The sequence below is a fragment of the Pseudonaja textilis genome, chromosome 6 (genome assembly GCF_049901715.1).
Source record: "Pseudonaja textilis isolate UNSWEBS1 chromosome 6, rPseTex1.2, whole genome shotgun sequence".
NCBI classification, from domain to species: domain Eukaryota; kingdom Metazoa; phylum Chordata; class Lepidosauria; order Squamata; family Elapidae; genus Pseudonaja; species Pseudonaja textilis.
In genome coordinates this window covers 3,952,374-3,975,240 of record NC_141995.1, presented here as the reverse complement: position 1 = coordinate 3,975,240, position 22,867 = coordinate 3,952,374, and the positions used below count along the sequence as shown (strand labels likewise).

General features: G+C 42.4%; 1 protein-coding gene and 1 pseudogene across 3 annotated transcripts in view; one reads left to right on the top strand and one right to left on the bottom strand.

Annotated features, from left to right (window-relative positions):
- The window catches only part of LOC113454708 (uncharacterized), a 29,785-nt gene extending 14,926 nt beyond the window's left edge, over positions 1-14,859 (bottom strand). The window contains exons 1-3 of one of the 3 annotated variants that reach the window (XM_087935696.1): positions 14,391-14,841; positions 14,166-14,353; positions 3,171-3,317 (exon numbers count right to left, since the gene is read on the bottom strand). In XM_087935696.1, the coding sequence (XP_087791822.1) occupies positions 3,171-3,273 (103 nt within the window). In that variant the 5' untranslated portion in view covers positions 3,274-3,317; positions 14,166-14,353; positions 14,391-14,841. Of the gene's footprint in view, positions 1-3,170; positions 3,318-14,165 lie in introns of all 3 variants that reach the window. The other 2 variants (XR_015744023.1, XM_087935695.1) reach the window with 2 other exon arrangements.
- On the top strand, positions 12,622-20,953 carry LOC148125374 (uncharacterized; annotated as a pseudogene).
- The last annotated feature ends 1,914 nt before the right edge of the window (positions 20,954-22,867 follow it).

Sequence of the window (22,867 nt, the reverse complement as noted above, 5' to 3'; positions counted from 1 at the left end):
TAAATATTTAGAATATTTACATACAAGCCACGCCCAGCCAGTCACATGACCACCAAGCCACACCCACAAATCAGGCCACGCCCACAGAACCGGTTAGTGGTCCCTGGGATTTAAAACTATGAGTTTGGTGGTCCCTGAGGTCCAAAAGGTTGGCGACCCCTGGACTAGATGACCTACGAGGTCCCTTCCAACTCTGTTAATCTAACCTAATCTGGAGAATATCCCCATCTGGCCATTTCTCCTTCCAACAATACCAAAAAATTAACACACACACACACACACACACCAATTATTCTGCTTAAGGTGGTTGATCTTTTTTTAAAAAGAAAGTAATTGCAGGGTGCTCAGAGAAGGCATTCTGTACAGGTATCCCTCAACTTACAACCCGTTCATTTAGTAACCACCTGAAATGATGACAACACTGAAAAAAGCGGCTGATGACTGTTTTTCATGCTTACAGCTGTTGCCTCGTCCCCAGGGCCATTTGATCAAAATTCAGATGCTTAGAAAATGATGTCATATTTTATTTTATTTCATTTCATTTCTCAACTTCACTTCACCTTGTTTAGAGAGTACCCTTTTATTTTGTTTTATTTCTTCACTTCACTTTGCTTGATTAGAGACAGAACCTTTTCGTTTTATTTTATTATTTCATTTCATTTCTTCACTTCACCTGTTTAGAGGCAGTACTGTTTTATTTTATTTTAGCATTTTATTTTTCATTTTATTTTGTAGCAGCAAATCTTGGTTCCAAATCAGGACACAAGACCACGAAAGGTTGGAGAATACAGGTTTTTTATTTGTGCACAAGGTTCAGAGCATTAGCATGGCAAATTCTGAACCCCCTGGCTCTTCCTGAAGCGTCACTTTTATACATTTTATGACCTCAGCTTAGCCGGGGGCGTTACTTTTATTAAACTATACCAAAAAAGGAAATTAACATATATACCAAAAAGAAGAGGTACATTTAATTACTCATTTTATCTTACACCATCTGTTATTTTCCATATCCACCCTTGTTTACTGGAATATAGTACTGCCTCTATACAGGTGAAGTGAAGAAATAAAATGAAATGAAATAATAAAATAAAATAAAATAAAATAAAAAATGAAATGAAATAATAAAATAAAATGAAATAAAAAATGAAATGAAATAATAAAATAAAATGAAACGGTACTGCCTCTTAACAGGTGAAGTGAAGAAATGAATTGAAATAATAAATAATAAATTTTATTATTTCATTTCATTTTATTTCTTCGCTTCACCTGTTTAGAGGCAGTACTATTTTGTTTTATTTTATTTCATTTCAATTTTTATTTCATTTTTCATTTTATTTTATTATTTCAATTCATTTCTTCACTTCACCTGTTTAGAGGCAGTACTGTTTCATTTTATTTTATTATTTCATTTCATTTTTTATTTCATTTTTCATTTTATTTTATTATTTCATTTCATTTCTTCACCTGTTTAGAAGGCAGTACCGTTTCATTTTATTTTATTATTTCATTTCATTTTATTTCTTCACTTCACCTGTTTAGAGGCAGTACCATTTCATTTTATTTATTATTTCATTTTATTTCTTCACTTCACCTGTTTAGAGGCAGTACCGTTTCATTTTATTTTATTATTACATTTCATTTCTTCATTTCATTTTACTTGTTTAGAGACAGTACTTTTCCTTTCCTTTCCTTTCTTCACTGTACTTCAGTTTACTTGACGAGATAGTACTGTGATTTTATGTCTTCACTTGGCTTCACTTTACTTGATTAGAGACAGTACCTTTTTATTTTATTTTCATTTTATCTTATTTTATTCTATTTTTAGGGCTGCGCTGAATTTGGGAAGGATTCAAGGTTACTCAGCCTCCTGTTCTTAGCTTCCAGCTGTCAATGTTTGGGGGGTTTTTTGTGCCAAGCAAAACAGCGGCTAACTTAGTAAAGAGGGGGCGGCAATTCTGCTATATTTTTGCCCAAATTCTTCACTGCCTGGTCTGGCCTTGCTAACATGAGACCTAACGTCGGCGTATCGAAGGCCAGGTCAACATGACCCATCTCTGCACCTGGCCCCATTTCAATGCACACACAAAAAGCAACAACCGAGGAACCGGGAAAAAAAAATGTTTCTTGGATCGTTCCAAATCAATTTATGGAGATATCTGCTCCTAGGAGTAAAAGAGGGGGAGGAAGCTTTCCCTGAAGTAGATTTGCGTAGTCCTCAACTTACAACAGTTTGTTTAATGTCCGAAGTTACAACAGCACTGTGATGACCCAAAGGGGTGTGGCACAAAGGTAACACAGTCAGAGTCACAATCAATAGGTGTCCCTTTATTAGCTCCAACTTTGCCCTCAATGTCCTGGTTACCTTCTGGGCTGGAGAAAAACTCTCCCAGGAACAGCCTTTGGCTGCAGGGAGTCAAGTCCAAAAGATGGTCAACAGAAACTGTAACTATAAGTCCAATCAAGGCAAAATGAGGTCATTAGTCCGGCAGGGCAGGAGCAAGAATTCCAGACATGAAGGACCGGCAGTAACTCAACCCAGTTGGGAAGATGCCAGGAACACAGATAAAATAAGGCAACACAAGATAAATTCACGTTTGCTCCCAAAAGCTGCTGCATCCCTTTAAAACTCTCATTCCCAGCTGTGGCTAATGAAGGGAATCAGGGCTCTTTCCTCCCCTGTAAGCCACACCACCCACATTGCTCCCTTCTCCGTTCCTCCCTGTGTGCCCTAGGATGAAGAGGGGGTGGGCCTGGGTCTTCCTCTGAACTCCCTCTCCCTTGTTCTACCTATCCCCTGCTCTGCCCAGCTGGACTTTGCCCTTCCTCAGTTTCCTCCCCAGCCAACAGAGCCATACTCCCGTTCCCTGTCAGCTGTTTGTCTTCCTCCTCAGATTCAGACTACAACAGGGGCATGACAGGCACTCAAAAAAAAAGTGACTTACGACCGGTGGGTGGGATGCTGCCGGTGTAACAGCTGGTTCAGTGATTGCACGACCACAGGGAATGGGGCAATGGTCGTAAGTGTGAAAAACGGTCGTAAGGCCCTTTTCTCAGGGACCCTGTAATTTCAAACGCCGTCACTAAACAAATGGTTGTAAGTTGAGGATTACCTGGGTACTCCAGAGTTGGCGATCTCTCTTTCGCCCCACAAATTCCCTAGCAACACTTACTAGAGTCTCCTATCACAACCACAAATTTGTTGTGCAGCAGCTGCTGAGCCTCCTCGGAAGTAAAATCATGGATCTCTGCCAAGAGGAAGCTGATTTTTTTCATGGTGAAACCGGACTCAGGTTCCTTCCTGTCTCCGGGATTCCGTCCTGCAGGAAAACACAGAAGAGTGTTGCAATCAAGGACACGTACACATGATTCCTGAGTCAAGCATCTCCCAAGTCAAGAAGTTCTTCTATTCCCAGTCAACTGTGTTTATTCTTATACTCTAAATGTAGGAGTTTACTTATACATACAAGTCCAATGATTGGTTTATCCCAGGGTTAGCAGCAGGGGTGGGATTCTACCAGTTCACACCTATTCACTAGAACCGGTTGTTAACCTTCTAAGCAGTTCGGAGAACCGGTTGTTAGAAGAAATTACTGGTCTAATCCTGTAAGGAAGGCAGGAAGGAAACATTCTGGTGTTGCTTACAGAAACTGCCTCTCCATTTACCCTTGTTACATTCTTGGCAGGACTGGACTTCCTGTCTCAGGAACTTCTCTGGAGGTATTTTCCCCTCCTTTGCTGGCACTTTGCTTGTGTGGAGTGACCACTCAAAGTTACAATGGCACTGAACAAAGTGACCTATGACCATTTTTCACACTTACGACTGTTACAGCATCCCCACAGTCACGAGAGGCCAGGCGAGGAGATGTGTGCCTCGATGTGAGTGATGTTGAGTTGCCCACGCCCAGCCAGTCACATGACCACACAAGCCACGCCCACCAACTAAGCCACGCCCACAGAACCGGTTGTTTAAAAAAAATGGATAGCAGCCTAGTAACAATGCGGTAATTGACTAGTACAACTAAGCTTCTAAAGCATGCAGGTGGGTTATAGGTCAAGCATACAATTGAATGCGTTCTTAGTTTCCTGAGGAAAAATCTTTACTCTAAAATAGCACAGATCAGAATCTGAGTGGAAAAACCTTTTAATAGAACAGAGAAAGGTCAGAATCTCCAGCCAACGTCAGCATTGCGTATTGTTGGCGGTTACCTACAAGAGAGTAAAACAAAAACCAAAAAAACCCCCCAAGAGATAACAGAATGACAGAGTTGGAAGGGGCCTTAGAGGTCTTCTAGTCCAGCCCCCTGCTGAGGCAGGAGACCCTGCCCTATACCATCTCCAGACAATCTCTGTCCAATCTCTTCTTAAAAATCTCCAGTGATGAACTACCCACAACTTCTGGTGGCAAGTAGTTCCACTGGTTAATTGTCTCCACTGCTAGGAAGTTTCTCCTTAATCCCAGGTTGCTTCTCTCCTTGATTAGTTTCCACCTGTTGCTTCTTGTCCTGCCTTCAGGGGCTTTGGAGAATAGGTGGAGCCCACTCTTCTTTGGGGCAGCCCCTCAAGACCCTAGTCCTTCTCTTTTGAATTTTTACAGAATACAGACTGACAGGTTTGGAAGGGACCTCGGAGGTCTTCTAGTCCAACCCCCTGCTTAGGCAAGAAACCTCCCTCCCATTCCAGACAAATGGTTGTCCGGTGTCTTCTTGAAAACCTCCAGTGTTGAAGCACCCACAACTTCTGGAGAGACAAGGTATTCTTAATTGTCAGGAAATCGTGGGCTAAAACCTAGAGCTAATTCCTCGTTTCTTTAGCGCTTTCACATTTTTCCCATGCAGCTGGTCAACACCCTTGACTTTACCTACCACAGAGGGACTGATAAGCTAAATATTTAAGACATGATGTGTTTCTCAGCCCTGCATGCAACTAGCTTATGAGAGAGAGAGAGGGAGGGAGGGAGGAGAGAGAGAGAGAGAGGCAGAGAGAAGAGAGAGAAAGAGAAAGAAAAGAGAAAGAAAGACAGAAAGAGAGATAGAGAAAGGGAAAGATAGACAGAGAAGAGACAGACAGAGAAGGGAGAGAGAGAGAGAGATAGAAGAGAGAAAGAGAGAGAGAGAAGAGAGAGAGGTAGAGAGATAGGTAGTAAGAGACCCAGAGACAGAGAGAGAGGTAGAGAGAGAGAGAGAGACAGAGAGACAACAATCTCGAGCAAATAGCTGCAAATAATAGATTGAAGTTACCAGAAGGTGACAGATAGTTTTTTAAAAAATGCATGGGAAAAAAAAACACCACTGCTTAAAGCAACAGGAGCTGAAATGCAAATTGTCAGAACAAAAGCCCAATTTCCCTCCAATGGAGATAAACAGAAAACAAGCTATAATTGTAGATTCCTGTTAACTCCTATTATGCGTGGTGGGGGGAGAAGCAGGAACTCAAAGGCCATAAAAGATCTAAGGCCAGCATTTTTTTTTTATGGCTCGGATGCTTCTTTAAGGGTTGGGGTCTTGTTGTCCAGGAATGGTGGAGGGGGGAAGGTGTGTGGGGTTGTTAGCCTGGTGTGTGAGTGAGTTACACAACTGAGTTACTACGCTGGCTGTAGAGATGTTGGCAACGCTTTATCCCAACCCAAAACTAAAGAAAACATGGGAATAGATTCCAGATCAACCACATAGTCCATTTCATTTATTTTAATTTTAAAAAAAAAACTTTATTAAACAAATTCGACAATTAAAAAAACCAATTAAAAACATATCTCCATTCATTGGAGCATATTTGTAGTAGTGTTCACTCACTTTGACATATTCTTAAGTATATAGAATATTACTAAATATTATTACAATTATTTTACGTTTGTCATATTTTCCTATATTTACATAGTTATTTACATATTTATACATAAATACATGAACAGTTATGCCTATTTATACCACAGGCTGCCAGCGAACCACAACAATACTGCAGTGGTTTGTAAGTGTGAAACATGGTCATAAGTCCCTTTTCTTCAGGGCTGTTGTAACTTTGAGCGGTCACTAAATGAACCATTGGAAGTCGAGGGCTACCTGTGTATCGTGGTTTCAGTCGTGAATGAATGGCTACAAACCAGGTTTGGTAAAATTGTGCTCAGCTGTGACGGACACGCACAATGGCAGAATTTCTCTCACGAAGAAAGCCAGGCTGCTCAATTCAATTCAATTTCTCTATTCTGCCCAGATCAATAAATGATTGCTCCTTCCTGGGGTTAACCTAACTCACCTGTGTGGATGCTCCGTTGATTGGGTTGTGGCTATGGTTGGGGTTGTGTTGAAGTGGCCAACTCAGTCATTTGGAACAGTTTCTTAACCATAGAGCTGTCCCACGAGTCTAGATGGGCACCCATGATGGCTATCTTATGGCTAAAGAAAACAGCCTCATACAAAGCACCAAATGGCTTGTTGTAACGACTGAAAAGGGCAACCTTGTTCCTCCAGCATTGCACAATCGCAAAACAAACCAGAGTTTGTCAACCATAGCAATGTTAAGATAAGTGGGCTTCAACTCCCAGAATTCCCCAGCCAGCCATATTCAGCAATGTTAAGCTGGATGGACTTCAACTCCCAGAATTCCCCAGCCAGCCACCCTCAGCAGTGTTAAGTGTTGTAATGACGAGGCAGTCGAGTTGTTTGATCATGAACAACTGAATCATGATGATCTTTATTGGAGTCTAGTCTTGCATTTATACACATTTTTAGTTATCCTCCATCACTGGTTAACTTTGGTTACTGCTTAACTTTGGTTACTGTTTAGTACAGTAATCCATACAATTAATTATCTCTAATTAAAGTCTAACATATGTTTACTTCCTCTCTCTAATCCTCCTTTAGATGAGTGACTTTGTTTACCTGAGTTGTATTTGCTTGGAAACATTCTTTATCTGAGGTTTGCCATCCGAGATTGGAACATTCCTGCAATTACAACTCTACAGTTAAGAAAGATGGACTTCAACTCCCAGAATTCCCCCTCCTTCCATCCATTCACAGAAACTTTAAGCTGGGTGGACTTCAACTCCCAGAATTCCCTAGCTACCATGTCTGGCTAGGGCATTCTGGGAGTTGGTCCAGCCAGTTTAATGTTGCTGAGGTTGAAAACACATAGAACATATAATAACAGAATAACAGAAATTGGAAGTGACCTTTCTAATCTGATTTGGGAAAAATTTTGGATATAGGATAGATTTAGAACAATGGCAGAAATTATGGACTCAAAACTATAAAATAACAATGTCAACAGCATATAAAGAGAATTTGTATAAGATGTTTTACAGGTGGCATCTACCTCCAGCACTTACGACCATGTTTCACACTTACAAACCATTACAAGATCTCCACAGTCACGGGATCCAATTCAGACAAGCTTGGAAGCTGATTCGCATTTACTTCTTTTTTGTAAAAAGTTTTTTATTTTTTAAATTTTATACATCTTTTTACGTGAGCAAAATGTTTCCAGATTATAACACATAGTCATATTTTCATTTCCATCAATCTTATATAATATTAATTCATATTATTACCCATTTCACTCATCTTTAAATAAATTTGCAATTCATATTTCAATTCATTAATTTAATATCAATGTCATTTCATCCATACATAAGTTTTCAATTCTTTCTCCCCTATTATTTCCATTTTCAGCTTACCACCTATTTTATTTTACATTACACATCATTATTGTCCTTAATTTTCTCTAAGCCGATATATAATAAACAATCTAAAAAGAGTAAAAATATAATAAAACCAATATATTTAGGATCCACATGGTATTTTCCATTCCCCTACTATAATCATAATAAAATATTCTCGTTGTACAATTCTAATATCCATTAAATAATCAACTGTATATATAGTCAACTGCATATATCCTCTCCAGTAAATCACTACAATAACTTCTTAATATCTCTCATTTTATCTTCACTTTACTTATAATCATTAATAATCATATTTTTAATTCATTTTGTAGGAAGTTAGCACCCTTCCCTCTCCTAGAAAAATGAAGTATCCTAGGAAATATTAAAAAGGCAGAATATTTCCTCTAAAAGGAGTAGAAACTCAGAAGTAGAAACTCACCTCAGAAGCAGAAGCTCACCCGCACCTTTGTTAATGGGTGGGCCATTAAGGCCTGGGCCAGAATACTTTACATAACAAAGATCTCCAGGTAAAGCTATAGCAATTGCCAAAAGCCCTTTTCAGTGCATCATCATCATCCAGCAAGGCTCAACCAAGCCTGGGACTCAGGACAGCCTACAGAGCTGCCCCATGTGCACGGCCCCATGGGAGTCTGACAACCAATCAGAATACAAGCTCCAATTCAAATCCCAACGGAGGGTATAAAACCCAGGCACTCTCAGCCCCTTTTCTTGATCTCTTCCTTCACCTTGAAGCATGTGATCATCCTTCCTTTTCAATTTGGAGCTCCAGGCCACGTGGTCCTGTCCACCATTAAACCTTCCAAACAGCCTCCATGTTTCCAGCGTCTTTTTCCCCACTTGGAACTGAACCCAGAAGGATATTTCTTCCGACAATTTCCATATTATATCGACATTTCAGCAGAATCTCATCTGCCATCCTCAGGCTTGTGTATTGGGTTCTTTTTAATCTCGTGTGTCAGGCTTGGCAGCCATTTTTTTGTTAGGGTTGCCAAGCCTGACACACGAGATTAAAAAGAACCCAATACACAAGCCTGAGGATGGCAGATGAGATTCTGCCGAAATGTCGCTATAATAAAAGCACAAATATTAAGACGTGGGAAAATACCCGAAGAAACCTAAATACCATACATACATGTATGTATGTATATCTATATGCAGGTCTAGGTGTGTTCGGGTCTTTTCCCGTGTAAGATTAAGAGTATCTTGGCGACGTTTCGGCGAGGTCCCACTCGCCATCCTCAGGCTGGTGCTTTCAGCTTCCTGCCAGTGCAAGCAGTGTGTGATCGGAGCTGCCGTCTCTCTATAAATACTGGTGGTGGGGGCTGGTGTGCTGGACTGGTTGGCTGCGCTGCTGCCTCTTGATTGGTTGATGGAGTTGATGTTGGTATAATGGGCTGTGTGATGGCCTTGTGAGTTTTGTTGTGGAGATATCCTGGATCTTGTGCTGTAATCTCCTGGGTCATTTGTTTTGTAGTGATCTTTTTTCCATTAGCCTCTAGTGTTTTTAACGGCTTGGGTAATGGGTTGTGTGATGGGCTTGCGAGTTCTTTTGTTGTGGTATCCTGGGTCCTGCGTTGTAATCTCCTGGGTCATTTGTGTTTTGATCTCTTTTCCATTGGCCTCCTGTGTAGTAACAGCTTCGGTAATGGGTTAGGTGATGACCTTGTGAGATTTATTGCTGTGATATCCTTGGTCTTGCGCTGTGATATCCTGGGTCATTTGCTGTGTTGCAACTTCTTGAGTTCTTGTGGTGTAATTTCCTGAGTTTTCTGATGTGATGTCTTTTATTGCAATCCTTGCCAAAAGTCTCTCTTTGTTTCTCTTTTTAATTCTTCTTTCTCTTTCACAATCAACGACCAACAGTCCCAGGAAATTACTTTTGCATATCCTCTTAGTAGAGTTTCTCCCTCTTTTTTTTTTTTAATTTCTGGGGTTCTTATGATTTAATTTATCTTTTGTTTCATAATAGTTCTGAATCCAATAAATTTCCATAAGATTTTATAGGGGAAAAAAGTCTTTGACCATTAGAATGGCGCTCTGTATCACTTTCCACTTTTCAAAGTTCTTTTCTTTTCTCTTTTAATTATGTTAAACATTAATTTCCAACCATTTCCACAATTAATTTTCTTAATAATAACCAATTCCAGGCAAGTCCAGCATTTATCCAATACCTAACTAATGCCAATTTATATTATTCCAAATTTAGTCTCTAATTTCACTGTAACATTTTATACTCCAATTTTGTTTACCTTGTATTTTCCTCTTATTTTCTGTTCGCCACTGTGATACTCTTGCACGAAAAATTCAGTTCTTTTATCTGGTTACATGGCGCTCACCACTTCACCGCTCCAGCACAAAACTTATGGTGCCGGCAGCTTTCCATCTTCAGGGCAGCCATTTTAGACTGTCGTTTCTCCCTGTCTTCCAGCGGAGTAATACCTAGCTAGAGAGGTGAGATGCGGCTCCCCTCGACCCAGCTGGTGGTCTCTCCCTCCAGTCCCACCCGTCCTAGGTGGGTCAGATGACTCCGGACCCATGTGGACCCTTCCAACAAGGGAAACACAGATCAAAGCCGCGCACAATCACGATCTCTGAGCCGTCGTTGATGGAAACGGTACCGGAAGTCCTAATTTGCATTTACGACGGTCAGCGTGTGTCCCGGAGGTCACGAGATCCCCTGTGGCAACCTCCTGACCAGCCAGATTCACTTAACAATGGTGTCACTAAGCGAACAACTTCAATGAATGCCCTTAGCAACTGTGGGAAGCAAGCGCATAAAATCAGGTGAATGTCACTTAACCACTGAACAACGGAGATTTGGGGGCTTGGTTGCGGTCGTAAGTGAAGGACTACCTGTCACAAGCACAACCACAACAACAACAACACACACACACACAAACCAGTTTTTATCACCACCTGGCAGCCTTGCTGTGCTAGACCTACCTTGACTGGCTGGCTGGCACATCGCTCTGGGAAGGAAACTTGAATATCTGAGATATTCAAAACCCTTGAAGTTGGGTTGAAAATATCTCCCCTTCTCATGTTTTTATCAAGCGAGAGAGCGAAAAACAAACAGGCTGGCTCTAGAACGGCCAGATTTTTTCTTAGTCCGGGGTGGTCCTCGACTTTCAAGCCCCAAATTTCAGTCGCTAAGAGAGACAGCGGTCAAGGCCATGGTGGGTTAAGGGAATAGCCGCCATCGCAAAGTGAGAAACACAATTGTGAAGCGAATCTGATCAGATTCGCTTTTGCGTCCTTCCGATAAGCCAAGTTAAGGAGGGGGAGCCAGATTCACTTAACGACGGGGTGACTAATTTTACCACGACAGTGATCGAAAGTCGTAACAACGGGGCAAAAACACTCGCTGAAGGGATTTCTTCCTTAGAAAACGGAAAAAGGTTTTTTTTTTAGCCATTTATTTTCCAAAGCACCAGAAGACAAGAAAAGAAATGTTGGATGGAAAGTCATCCAGGAGAGAAGCAACCTGGAATTGAGGAGAAACTCCCTAACGGGGAGGATGTTTAACCAGTGGAACTGCTTGCCACCAGAAATAATGGGGCCAGTTTCTTTAAGAAGAGACTGAAGAGCCACTTGTCTGAAATGGTATAGGATCTCCTGGTCGAGTAAGGGGTTGGACTAGATGACCTCCAAGGTCCCTTCCAGCTCTGTTCTGATTGATTGATTGATTGAAGGCCTCTTTTCTAACTTCCGAAAAACATGTTGGGTTGGTTGGTTTTTGTTTTTGTTTTAATAAGTTTTATTAAATTTCTGTTATTACAACATAAAACATCGTTATTTCAACAGTCTTTTTGACATCTATACAGGTTCTTATCTTAAATATCTTAATACATTATATTTACTTTCATCTAGCAGTAATTGATAGCTTTAACCATAATTATTGTTTTTATATTCTTATATATTTTACATATTTACCTTTGACTTTATTGAGGTCTCTTACAGTTAGATTTCTTGTCTTATTTCTTATTTCTGTTTGTTACCCAATCGTACCATTTATTCCAAATTACAAAAAATATTCAGAGTCTCTTTCTTTCAGTTTCAGAGTTAGCATACTCATTTCAGCATTTTCTATTATTTTTTGTAATATTAATTCTTCATTGGGGATATTAGGAGTTTTCCATACTTGTGCAAAACCTATTCTGGCGGGTATTGAGATATGTAACATTAGATATTTTACTTCGTTTGGGATTCAATCTTTATTCATTCCTAGGTTTCTGGTCTGAGCTCAATCTGGTAAGCGGTGATCTCCTGTACCCAGTTTTTAATTTGGATCCAGAATGTCCTGGTCTCGGGGCATAGCCACCACATATGGTAAAATATGGGGCGGGTTTTTAAAATATTTTTTTTAGCCAAGGCCATTTTTCTTGATAGGCGAGGATTTCAGCACTAAACAATAGAGAGCATTTTTCTGAAAGCGCTGAGATATTTGGGAATGTTTTAAGAAAGAAAGAGATTATTCTTGGAAAGAAATAACACAAATTTGCCACTTGTGGCATGCGATCTGGGAGTCAGGTTTGCTACTGTTCAAATCTCACGTGTCCTTGAGTTATGATGGTTCATTTAGTGACCAAAGTTACAAAAGCACAGGGGAAAAAAAGGGGAGTTACGACTGTTTTTTTCACACTTACGACCATTGCAAACAGCCCCATGGTCACTTGCTAAGTGAGTGTCGACAACTGACTCATATTTATGACAGTCGTAGTATCCCAAGTCAAGACAACGAGTGACGCCAGATTAATTTAACAACCGTGTGAGCAAGGATTAGCTTAAGCAACTGTGGCGAAAAAGGTTGTAAAACAGGATAAAAGTCGCTTAAAAAGCATCTTGCTTAGTGGCAGGCATTTGGGGGGGGCTCCATTGTGGTCGTAAGTCGAGGACTACCTGCAACGAATGCCTTTTTGTGGCTTGACCACTTCCTTCCTGATATGTCACAGACATTAAAAGTGTGCATGATTTATATCTGTGCCCTAAAAAAAGACTTCAACCTTCCCAACCCTTTTAATTTTTTTTGCTTTGCCTGAATTACTTGGTGATTTATATTTTCAGGAAGGTATGTGTGAATGGACAAAAAGGGGTTTATTGACCAATTGGACAATAAAACCAAAGCGGTATAAGACCTCCAAAATCCCTTCCAGCTCTATATCATATCCTATCCTATCCTAATTTCTATTCTATTCTGTATTTCTATTCTATTCTATTCTATTTTCTATTCTATTCTATTCTATTCTATTCTTTCTATTCTATTCTATTTTCTATTTCTATTCTATTCTATTTTCTGAATTCTATTCTATTCCTGAATTCTATTCTATTCTATTTTCTGTTCTATTCTATTCTATTCTTATTCTATTCCTCTGTTCTATTCTATTCCTGAATTCTATTCTATTCTGTATTTCTATTCTATTCTATTCTTGAATTCTATTCTATTCCTGAATTCTGTTCTATTCTATTTACTGTTCTATTCTATTCTATTCTATTCTATTCTATTACTGAATTCTATTCTATTCTATTCCTGAATTCTATTCTATTCTATCCTATCCTATTTTATCCTATCCTATCCCTCTGTTCTATTCTATTCCTGAATTCTATTCTATTCTATTTCCATATATTTTATGTTCTATTCTGTTCTGTTCTATTCTATTCTACTGTACTCTGCTAGAGATTAGACTGCCATTTGTCAGAAATGGTGTAGGGTCTCCTGCTTTTGTGCGGGAGTTTGGGCTAGATGACCTACAAGGTCCCTTCCGACTCTGTTAAGCTAAACCAAGGGTCTTCCAACTTGGCCAGTTTAAGACTTGTGGACTTCAACTCCCGGAATTCCTGGAGTGGACAAGCCTGGAGGAGGAGGAATTCTGGGAGTTGAAGCCCACAAGTCTTCAAGGTGCCGAGTTGGAAGACCCCCTGATCTAAACTTCTAAACTCTGCCTCTGCCTCTACTCTACTCCTAGTCTCGTCTAGTCTCTTACCCAGCGGTCTCCAAACTCGGCAACTTTAAGACTTGTGGACTTCCAAGTCCCAGAATTCTCCAGCCATTAGTTCTCCTTATGCTGGCTGGAGAATTCTGGGAGTTGAAGTCCCCAAGTCTTAAAGTTACCTGCTCTTTTTGCCTGTTTCAACTCCCAAGTCTTGCCCAAAACTTCCTGGGTTGTCTTCACATGTGTCCTATACCCAGGTCAGTAGCACAGTTGCGGGGGTGGAGGGTTTTTTTTTGTCCAGTTACCCGGGATAATGGTCCGAAGACTCCTGCCTGGGGTAGGGGGTGGACTAGAAGACCTCTAAAGTCCCTTTCCACAGCCCTAGCAATTCTGTAGCTCCGCAGCAGCCTTCCCAGCAAGCTGAGAAGGCGCGATCCGGATCTCTCTCCTTTGACACAAGGGGCTAGGCAGAAATTCAACCGGTAGAAGCCCTCCTGTCCCGTCCCGTCCCGTCCCGTCCCGTCCTCCAACGAACGCGGAAAGGGGTCGAAACATACCTTGCAGGAGCCCGGCCGGCGCGTCTCTGTCGGGAGGATTCGGTGGGGAGCTCCGAAACGGCCGAAGTGCAGAAGAAACTCCCGGAGCTCCGAAACGGCCGAAGTGCAGAAGAAACTCCCGGAGCTCTGAAATTGGCCGGTGTTAAAAGAAAACCCCGGAGCTCCGAAACGGCCAAGGCAGAAGAAACCTCCCGAGCTCCGAAACGGCCGAAGTGCAGAAGAAACTCCCGGAGCTCCGAAACGGCCGAAGGTGCAGAAGGACCAATTGAGCCCGGCCGGAGGCGGAGAAAGAGCCGGACAGGGCTGGGCAGGACCAGGTGGAGCCAGGAGGTTGGAGGGGGAGGGAGGGGCGGGATTTTGGAAAGGGGGGGCGAAGTGGGTTTTGTCCTACCGAGCCGTGTTCCCAACCCCCACCCCTCCCCCGCGCCCCCTTTTATCCGGACGAGGTCGAAGGGACCGCCGGGCTGATGATGAAAAGGGTTCGGGGAAAAAAAAAAAGAGGCCACCAGGAAATCCCCCACCCACCCGAGTAGAAAGCGAAAGTGAAAACAAGGCGCTCCGGTTCCAAAAGCCAGCTTGGAGGGGGGGGGGTTGGACTAGATGACCTACAAGGTCCCTTCCAACTCTTTCATCTGTAAGTCAGGAAGCGGCTGCCGGGAGATCTGCCTTGACGTGTCCCGGGGGGTCGAGTGGAAGTTTTGCTTTCTTTTTTGCCTGGGAAAGGGTGAAAACAATGAGTTGTTTTAGGAAGAGGCGGGGTGCGGGTGTGTAGGTGGGGCGGGGTGTCTCTGGGGCTAAAAAGGCGGTGAGGAAGGGGCGGTAATCTCTGTTTTCCTCCCACTCTCCACTTCCCCCCCCACAAAGGAGGTTTGCTCTTTGGGGGTTGGGCTAGAAGACCTCCAAAGGTCCCTTCCAACTCTCCTATTCTGTGACCTCTGTTTATATTGTACCTTCCGGATGACGCAGCCTAGGACGACCCAGGGGGACGTGTGCCCAAAATCCTTTCCTTCTTGAAATGGTTGGTATTTTTCTGCACAGCGGTCTGGGGAGGCTGGAAGTTGGCTTAACCGCTTTCTCGATTAGATTAAACCATGGTTTGTAGCCAGAGGTCAGGCATCGGTGTTTTTGCTCGGGCAACCTATATTTGAGGGGCTGCCCCCAAAGGAGAGGGGGGGGGGTCCACTTATTTTGCAAAGCACCCGAAGGCAGGACAAGAAGCAAGGGATGGAAACTAACCCAGGAGAGAAGCAACTTGGAATTAAGGAGGAATTTCCTGACAGGGAGGACAATTAACCAGTGGAACAGCTTGCCACCAGAAGCTGTGGGTGCCCCATCACTGGAGGATTTTTAAGAAGAGACTGGACAGCCACCTGTCTGGAATGGGACAGACTCTCCTGATTGAGCAGGGGTTGGACTAGAAGACCTCTAAGGCCCCTTCCACCTCTATTCTGATTAAACACATTTCAGTGGGGTTTTTTAATAGTTTATGTATACATTTTTCTTTTACATACCTAAGTGCTTTGTGAACAGTGTATCGTCTGGGTCAATTTGCTATAATAATAATAATAATAATAATAATAATAATAATAAATAAATTTATACGATTCCTAATCTCTGCCTCTATTACAAGCCATTGATAATAACAAGTTTCATGTTAGAAAAGATTGCGTATCTTCTTTATCCTTCATCTTTAACGTTAATCTATCCATTTCTGCACACTCTAGATCAGTGGTTCCCAACCCTTTTTTTCGTCCCGCACCCCTAAAGAAATTTCACTCAAACCTCGCACCCCCTGAAATTTAGACTTTAGGAACGACTGAACGCGTTAAATATATGGTAGGATTGAATCTTTTCAGCTATGTACGTGACGGCCACTAAATAACGATACTTAACTCTAAAATGAAAACGAAGTTAATCCACTGCATAATAAATAAAAAGGCCAACGTATAGCCAATATCCTATTATTTACCTGGACTTTTCTCGCACCCCCTGGGATATCGTCTTGCACCCCCAGGGGGTGCGAACACCCCAGGTTGGGAACCCCTGATATAGATTGTGTGTGTCAGTGTTGAGGGAGGGTACTTAGGGTGGGTTTCCTGGAGTAGGCTGTTGTTTACTGCTTGTTTACACGCCCACCAACACGGATGGAGAAAGCTGCCTGTGCATAAACAGAGAGCAAAATGCATTCCCTTCTAGCACTGATGGTGTTACCTAGTTGGGTCATGAAAAGCCTGCAAGAAAATAACCAAGCTCACAGAGAATCAAGGACCCCACAGTCCTCCTCCTTCTTTCCCCTCTTTCTCCCCTCCTCCTCCCTCTCCTCCTGCTCCTCCTCTTCCTCCTCTTCTCCACAAAACCCCATTCACTTGTAGCACTGATGATGTTACTTAGTAAGATAGTGAGATGTCTGCAAGGAAACGACCAAGCTCAGAGAGCATCAAGGACCCCACAGTCCTCCTCCTTCTTTCCCCCTCCTCCTCCTCCTCCTCCTTCCTCTCCTCCTTCCCCTCCTCCTCTCCGCAAAACCCCATTCACTTCTAGCATTGGTGATGTTACTTAGTAAGATAGTGAGATGTCTGCAAGGAAACAGCCAAACTCAGACTGCGCCAAGGACCCCACAGTCCTCCTGCTCCTCCTCCTGCTCCTCCTCCTCCTCCTCTCCACCCTCCTTTTCCTCCTCACTGAAAATCCCACTCCCGTGTAGCGCTGATAATATTCCCTAGTTGGGTAATTGAAGCGTCTGCAAGAAAGCGACTATGATAAAAAGCAAACGGAGACCAGGAACAATAAAGAGCTTGTTTATGTAGCCTTTGCAAAGGCCAGACCCCCTTCTCCCTCAAATGAGAGAGAGAGGAGATCCCCGCCACAGACACGTTGGAGATTTTTAAACACTTCTGCCCACAAGATTCTGTTAAATATCACCTTTTCCTGTTTTCCTGGGTAACTCCCTAGATCTACTGGGTACTTTTCCATTAACCACCACTCATTCACTTATCTCATTTCCATGCCTTTTAGCGTATCCCCTATCCTGTTTGGCAGATTGTCTACTCTAGGATAGTGGTATCAACATCAGCATTGCTTAATTTTAGCATACAGTAACACATTAAACAGGGTGTACTGCCAGGTCTGTGACCCGCCATAAATTTGGCATGTCCCAGAGTACAAAACAACCTTGTTTTCATGATTAATACATTTATATAATCGTTACTTCATATTCCAATAATATTCAAGTAATATTGCCATAGGTCATTGGTAGGATAAATAGGGCATTACTTATGTATTATTATTTTCACGGGTAAAATCCTCAATATATAATTTTACATGTCACAGCAACTAAACCCAGAGAACACCTAGGACCTCACAGCCCTCCTCCTCCTCCTCTCCATAAACCCTCCTCCTTTCTAGCATTGATGATGTTACCTAGTTGGGTAATGAAAAGTCTGCAAGAAAAAACTAATCTCATAGAGTACCAAGAACCCCACAGTCCTCCTCCTCCTTCTCCCTGCAAACCCCACTCCCTTCTAGCACTGATGATATTATCTAGTTGGGTCATGAAACGTCTGCAAGAAAACCACCCAGCTCAGAGAGCACCAAGGACCCCCACAGTTCAATCCTCAACTGCAAATATTCTCTTTTTATCTTCCTTCTTGCTCCTCTTCCCTTGAATTCCCCTCCCTTTTTGCTTAGCTGGCTGGGGGATTCTGGGAGTTGAAATCCAGACTTCTTAAAGTGGCCAGGTTTGAAAAACTCTTCTAAGTTGGGAGAGACTCTGACAGATAGATAAAAGAGGAATGCAGAAAGTGTTCAAAGTATACACCCAAACAGAATTGATTCGGGCAAGGGTCTTCCAACTTGGCAAGTTTAAGACTTGTGGACTTCAACTCCCAGAATTCCTGGAGTGGACAAGACTGGAGGGGGAATTCTGGGAGTTGAAACCCACAAGTCTGAAAGCTGTCAAGTTTGAAGGCCACAGGTTTAAAGGTTTTATTCCTTTATTCATGCTTTCTGTCCTGACCCTCCATTGACACCAATTGCGCGATCGATCTATCTATCTATCTATCTATCTATCTATCTATCTATCTATCTATCTATCTATCCCATACATGTAATACCATACATGTAAGTACCCGCGAAAACTTAAGAAAATATGTATGTATGTATGTATGTATGTATGTATATATATATATATCTCATCTGCCATCAGGCTTCTGTATTGTGTATTGTGACTCACAGCCGAACCCAATACAGAAGCCTGATGATGGCAGATGAGATTCTGCCGAAATGTTGCTACAACTTTAAAAGCACAACTATAATGACATGGGAAAATACCCGAACAAAGCTGAATACACAGCTATACACACACACACACACACACACACACACACACACACACACACTCTTACTTTACTGGAACAATGTGTGCAGAGATTGGTAAAATGTGAACCAAGATAATTTTAGCCCTAACAAAAGCCACTTTGCAAGCATACTCAACAGTGGCCTTTGGCCCAAATAGGGAAATATTTTCCCACTAACTCAGACTTTTATGAAGTCTCTCGGTTCCTCAAAAAAAATCAAGACTGTTCTTACGAAGCTCATTTGCCTAATTCTGCAATGGGATGTGAACACCAAGCACCCCTCCCCCGAAATGTCCAGGTGTGCAATGAAATTCCCAGTTATTGTTTTTATTTTAAAAAAATGCTTTGCAACACAAATGGATGGATGGGTGGATGATGGGTAGATATAGATAGATGATAGATAGATGATAGATAAATAGACAGACAGACAGACAACAGACAGACAGACAGACAGACAGATAGATAGATGATGGATGATGGATGATGGATAGATAGATAGATGGTTGGATGATGGATAGATATAGATAGATGATAGATAGATAGATGCATTTACTTTTCTTAATTATTTTTTAAACGTTTATGCTGTCCATCTCCCTATTAAGTTACCCAAAGCTTGATTAGTAATTACAAATTATTTTATTATTTATTTTATTACTTTAATTTTATTTTATTGCTTGATTTTATTATGATGTCTTAAATTTGTTGCCCGTCCATCTCACCACACGGTGACAAAATGAAAAATACAAAATAAAATAAAATAAAATAAAATAAAATAAAAGGAGGTTGGCTTGCTAAGCCAGTCCCATTCCGCAGGTGAGCTGGAGAGAGAGAGAGGACTGGGGGCCAGGAGAAGAGTCGGCGGAGCAACAGGCCGGATTTGAACCCAGACCCCCGAGGGAGATCTGTAAGGGGAAATGAAGCACCGCGAAGAGGAACCAGGAGGGTTTTTTTTTTTTTTTTGGCAAGAGTGGAAGAGATGAAGGCGCTATAATTTTGGCATCTCAGCATAGCTGGAGTCTGCTAGGTGAACAGCATTGCAATATTTGCCTCCTTAAGAAATAAGACACTCCGTCTAGTTTCGATTCCTGGTTAGGGTGGCTCGGCTTCAAGAGGAAGTCGGTCAGACCCAGAGCAAGTCAGTGGAAAGCTGTGGTTCTCTTATTTGACAGGTGCAGAGGGCAAGACGCTTCCCACACAGAGTGTCTCTCTGAGGGCCCCTTGGTGCTCTCTGAGCTTCGTGGTTTTGTGGCTGAAGGTTCGTTACGCCATTAGATAACATCCCCAGTGCTAGAGGGGAGGGGGGCTTGCAGAGAGGGGGAGGAGCAGGAGGAAGAGGAGGAAGACTATGGGGGTCCTTGGTGCTCTCTGTGCTTGGTTATTTTCTTGCACACATTTTATGGCCCCACTATTTAACATCATCAGTGCTAGAAGAGAGTAGGGTTTGTGGAAAGGAGGAGGAGGAGGAGGAAGAGGAGGAGGAGGAAGAGGAGGAGGAGGCATTGATAATAATAATAATAATAACAACAATAATAATAATAATCCCAGCATAGTTATCTTGTTTGCTGTGTATACTGTCATTTTTGTGTATAATAATAATAATAACAACAACAACAATAATAAAATTAATAATAATATAGAAAGACAGAAGGCCTGATTCTTGCAGCCCAAAAGCCCATCAGAATAAATGCAATCAAAGCCAGAATAGAAAAATCTGCTGATGACCCCAAATGCAGACTCTGCAAAGAAGCGGATGAAACCACTGATCACATACTGAGCTGTTGCAAGACAATAGCTCAGACTGACTACAAACAACGGCACAACACAGTCGCTCAGATGGTCCGCCGGAACTTGTGTCACAACTACCATCTTCCTGTAGCAAAGAGCTGGTGAGATCATAAGCCTAAGAAAGCGCTCAAAAATGAGCATGCAAAACTACTGTGGGACTTCTGAATACAGACTGACAAAGTTTTGGAACACAATACCCCAGATATCACGATTGTGGAGAAGAAAAAAGTGTGGATCGTCGACATTGCCATACCTGGCGACAGCAGAAGCGACGAGAAACAACTTGAAAAAAAAATCACCAGATATCAGGACTTGAGAATCGAACTGCAGAGACTCTGGCACAAACCAGTGCAGGTGGTTCCAGTGGTACTGGGCACACTGGGTGCTGGGCCTAAAGACCTATGCAAGCACTTGAAAACAATTGGCACTGACAAGATCACCACTGGTCAGCTGCAGAAGGCCACCTTACTGGGATCTGCTCCCATAATCTGCCAATGCTTGGGAAGGGTTCGACTAGTGATTTGTGATACGAAACCCAGCATGGTTATCTTGTCTGCTATGTACGCTGTTGTTTTTGATGATGATGATGATGAAGATAATCCTTGCAAGCCAGCCCCCACCCCACCTTGCAGCCATATGAATTTTTGACACCTTGGAAACAGAAGAACCCCCGCTCTGTTTTCAGTTTTCTGCTGAGCCAGCTCTTTTGTTTAGCTCCTTTTAAAAAAACCAATTCTTTCTTCTTCTTCTTCTTAGTTCTTGTTTCCTGAATGTTGGTGTCACTTCTAAAGACAGAGCCGAAACCTTTTCTGTCTCTGTTTCTGTCTCTGACCATGGAAATAATAATATTAAGCGTGGGGGCAAAATGGCCAAGATTCATACTTGTTTTAATCCAATCCCTTTATCTTTGATTCTTTTTTTTTTTTATCTGCGGCTGGCTCTTTTTTTTTTTTTTTCTGTTGTAATATTCTGTACTTTATTTATTTGGCCATGTGTGGAATTCCTCTCCTGTACAGAAGCAACCGGTGTCCTTGCAAAGCAACAGAAGAGGAGGGGAGGAGGGGGGAGGAGGAAGGGGAGGAAAAAGGGGAGAAGCAGAGGAGGGGGAAGGGAGAGGGAGGAGGAAGAGAAGGAAAAAGTGGATGAGGAAAAGGAGGAGGGGAGAGGAGAGGGAGAAGGAGGAGAGGGAGAAGGAGGAGGGGGAGGAAGAGGAAGAAAAAGGGGAGGAGGAAAAGGAGGAGGGGGAGAAGGAGGAGAGGGAGAGGGAGGAAGAGGAGGAAGGGGAGGAAAAAGGGGAGGAGGAGCGGAGGGGAGGGGAGAGGGAGGAGGAAGAGGAGGAAAAAGTGGATGAGGAAAAGGAGGAGGGGAGAGGAGAGGGAGAAGGAGGAGAGGGAGAAGGAGGAGGGGAGGAAGAGGAGGAAGGGGAGGAAAAGGTGGAGGAGAAAGGAGAGGGTGAAGGAGGAGGAGCAGTGAAGGAAGAGGAGGGAGGGAGGATGAGGGGGAGGAAGGGGAGGAAGAAGAGGGGAGAAGGAGAAAGGGGGAAAGAAAGAAGAGGAGGGGGAGGAAGAGGATAGGGAGGAAGGAGAGGAGGAAGAGGAAGGAGGAGAAGGAGGAGGGGAGGATAAGGGGCGTGCATAAGCGCACCAACGTGCCTACCGTCCCTGTCCTATTGTTTCTTTTATTTTTCTTTTACTTTTCTTATATGTACCCATTTCATGTATTCATAACTATGTATACACTTATACTTATTATCTTGTAAACAATTGACAAATCAAATCAAATAAATAAATAAAATAAATAAGAGGGAGAAGTGAAAAATAACAGAGATAAATAACAACAACAACAATAATAATAATACTGCAGCATTTCTGCTCTACGCCGCTCTTTTCCACTCCTCTGACCTCCCTTTAAAGGTCCTTCCACCAAGTTTACTGATTCATTCCTAAATCCCCCCCCTCTTTCTCTCCTGTCCATTTCTTCCTTCTCTTCCCCACCCCCCCTCTTCTTCTTCTTCTTCAGCCTCCAATTCCCTTCCCCGCCTCCAGTTAACTTGGAGAAAGTCCCACGCATGTGTAGCCTTGACTGGCTAACATTGGAAGGAAGTTTTCAAGACAACACCGTCCACCCACACAGCAGCAGCAGCAGCAGCAGATTGCAAACCCGGCCCTCCCAGGAAGAAACTCTGCCACGGGGCAGAAGGGTTTGCTCCCCGCTATCCTGTCACCCTTAGTCCCCGTATGTTGTAATGTGGAGGCAGTCGAGTTGTTTGATCATGAACAACTGAATTATTGGAGCCTAGTCTTGCATTTATATACATTTTTAGTTATCCTCCATCATTGGTTAACTTTGGTTACTGCTTAACTTCCATTACTCTTTAGTACAGTAATCCACACAATTAATGATCTCTAGTTAAAGTCTAATATATGTTTACTTCCTCTCTCTAATCCTCCTTTATCCATAGATTAGTGACTTTGTTTGCCTGAGTTGTATTTGCTTGGAAACATTCTTTATCTGAGGTTTGCCATCCGAGATTGGAACATTCCTGCAATTACAACTCTACAC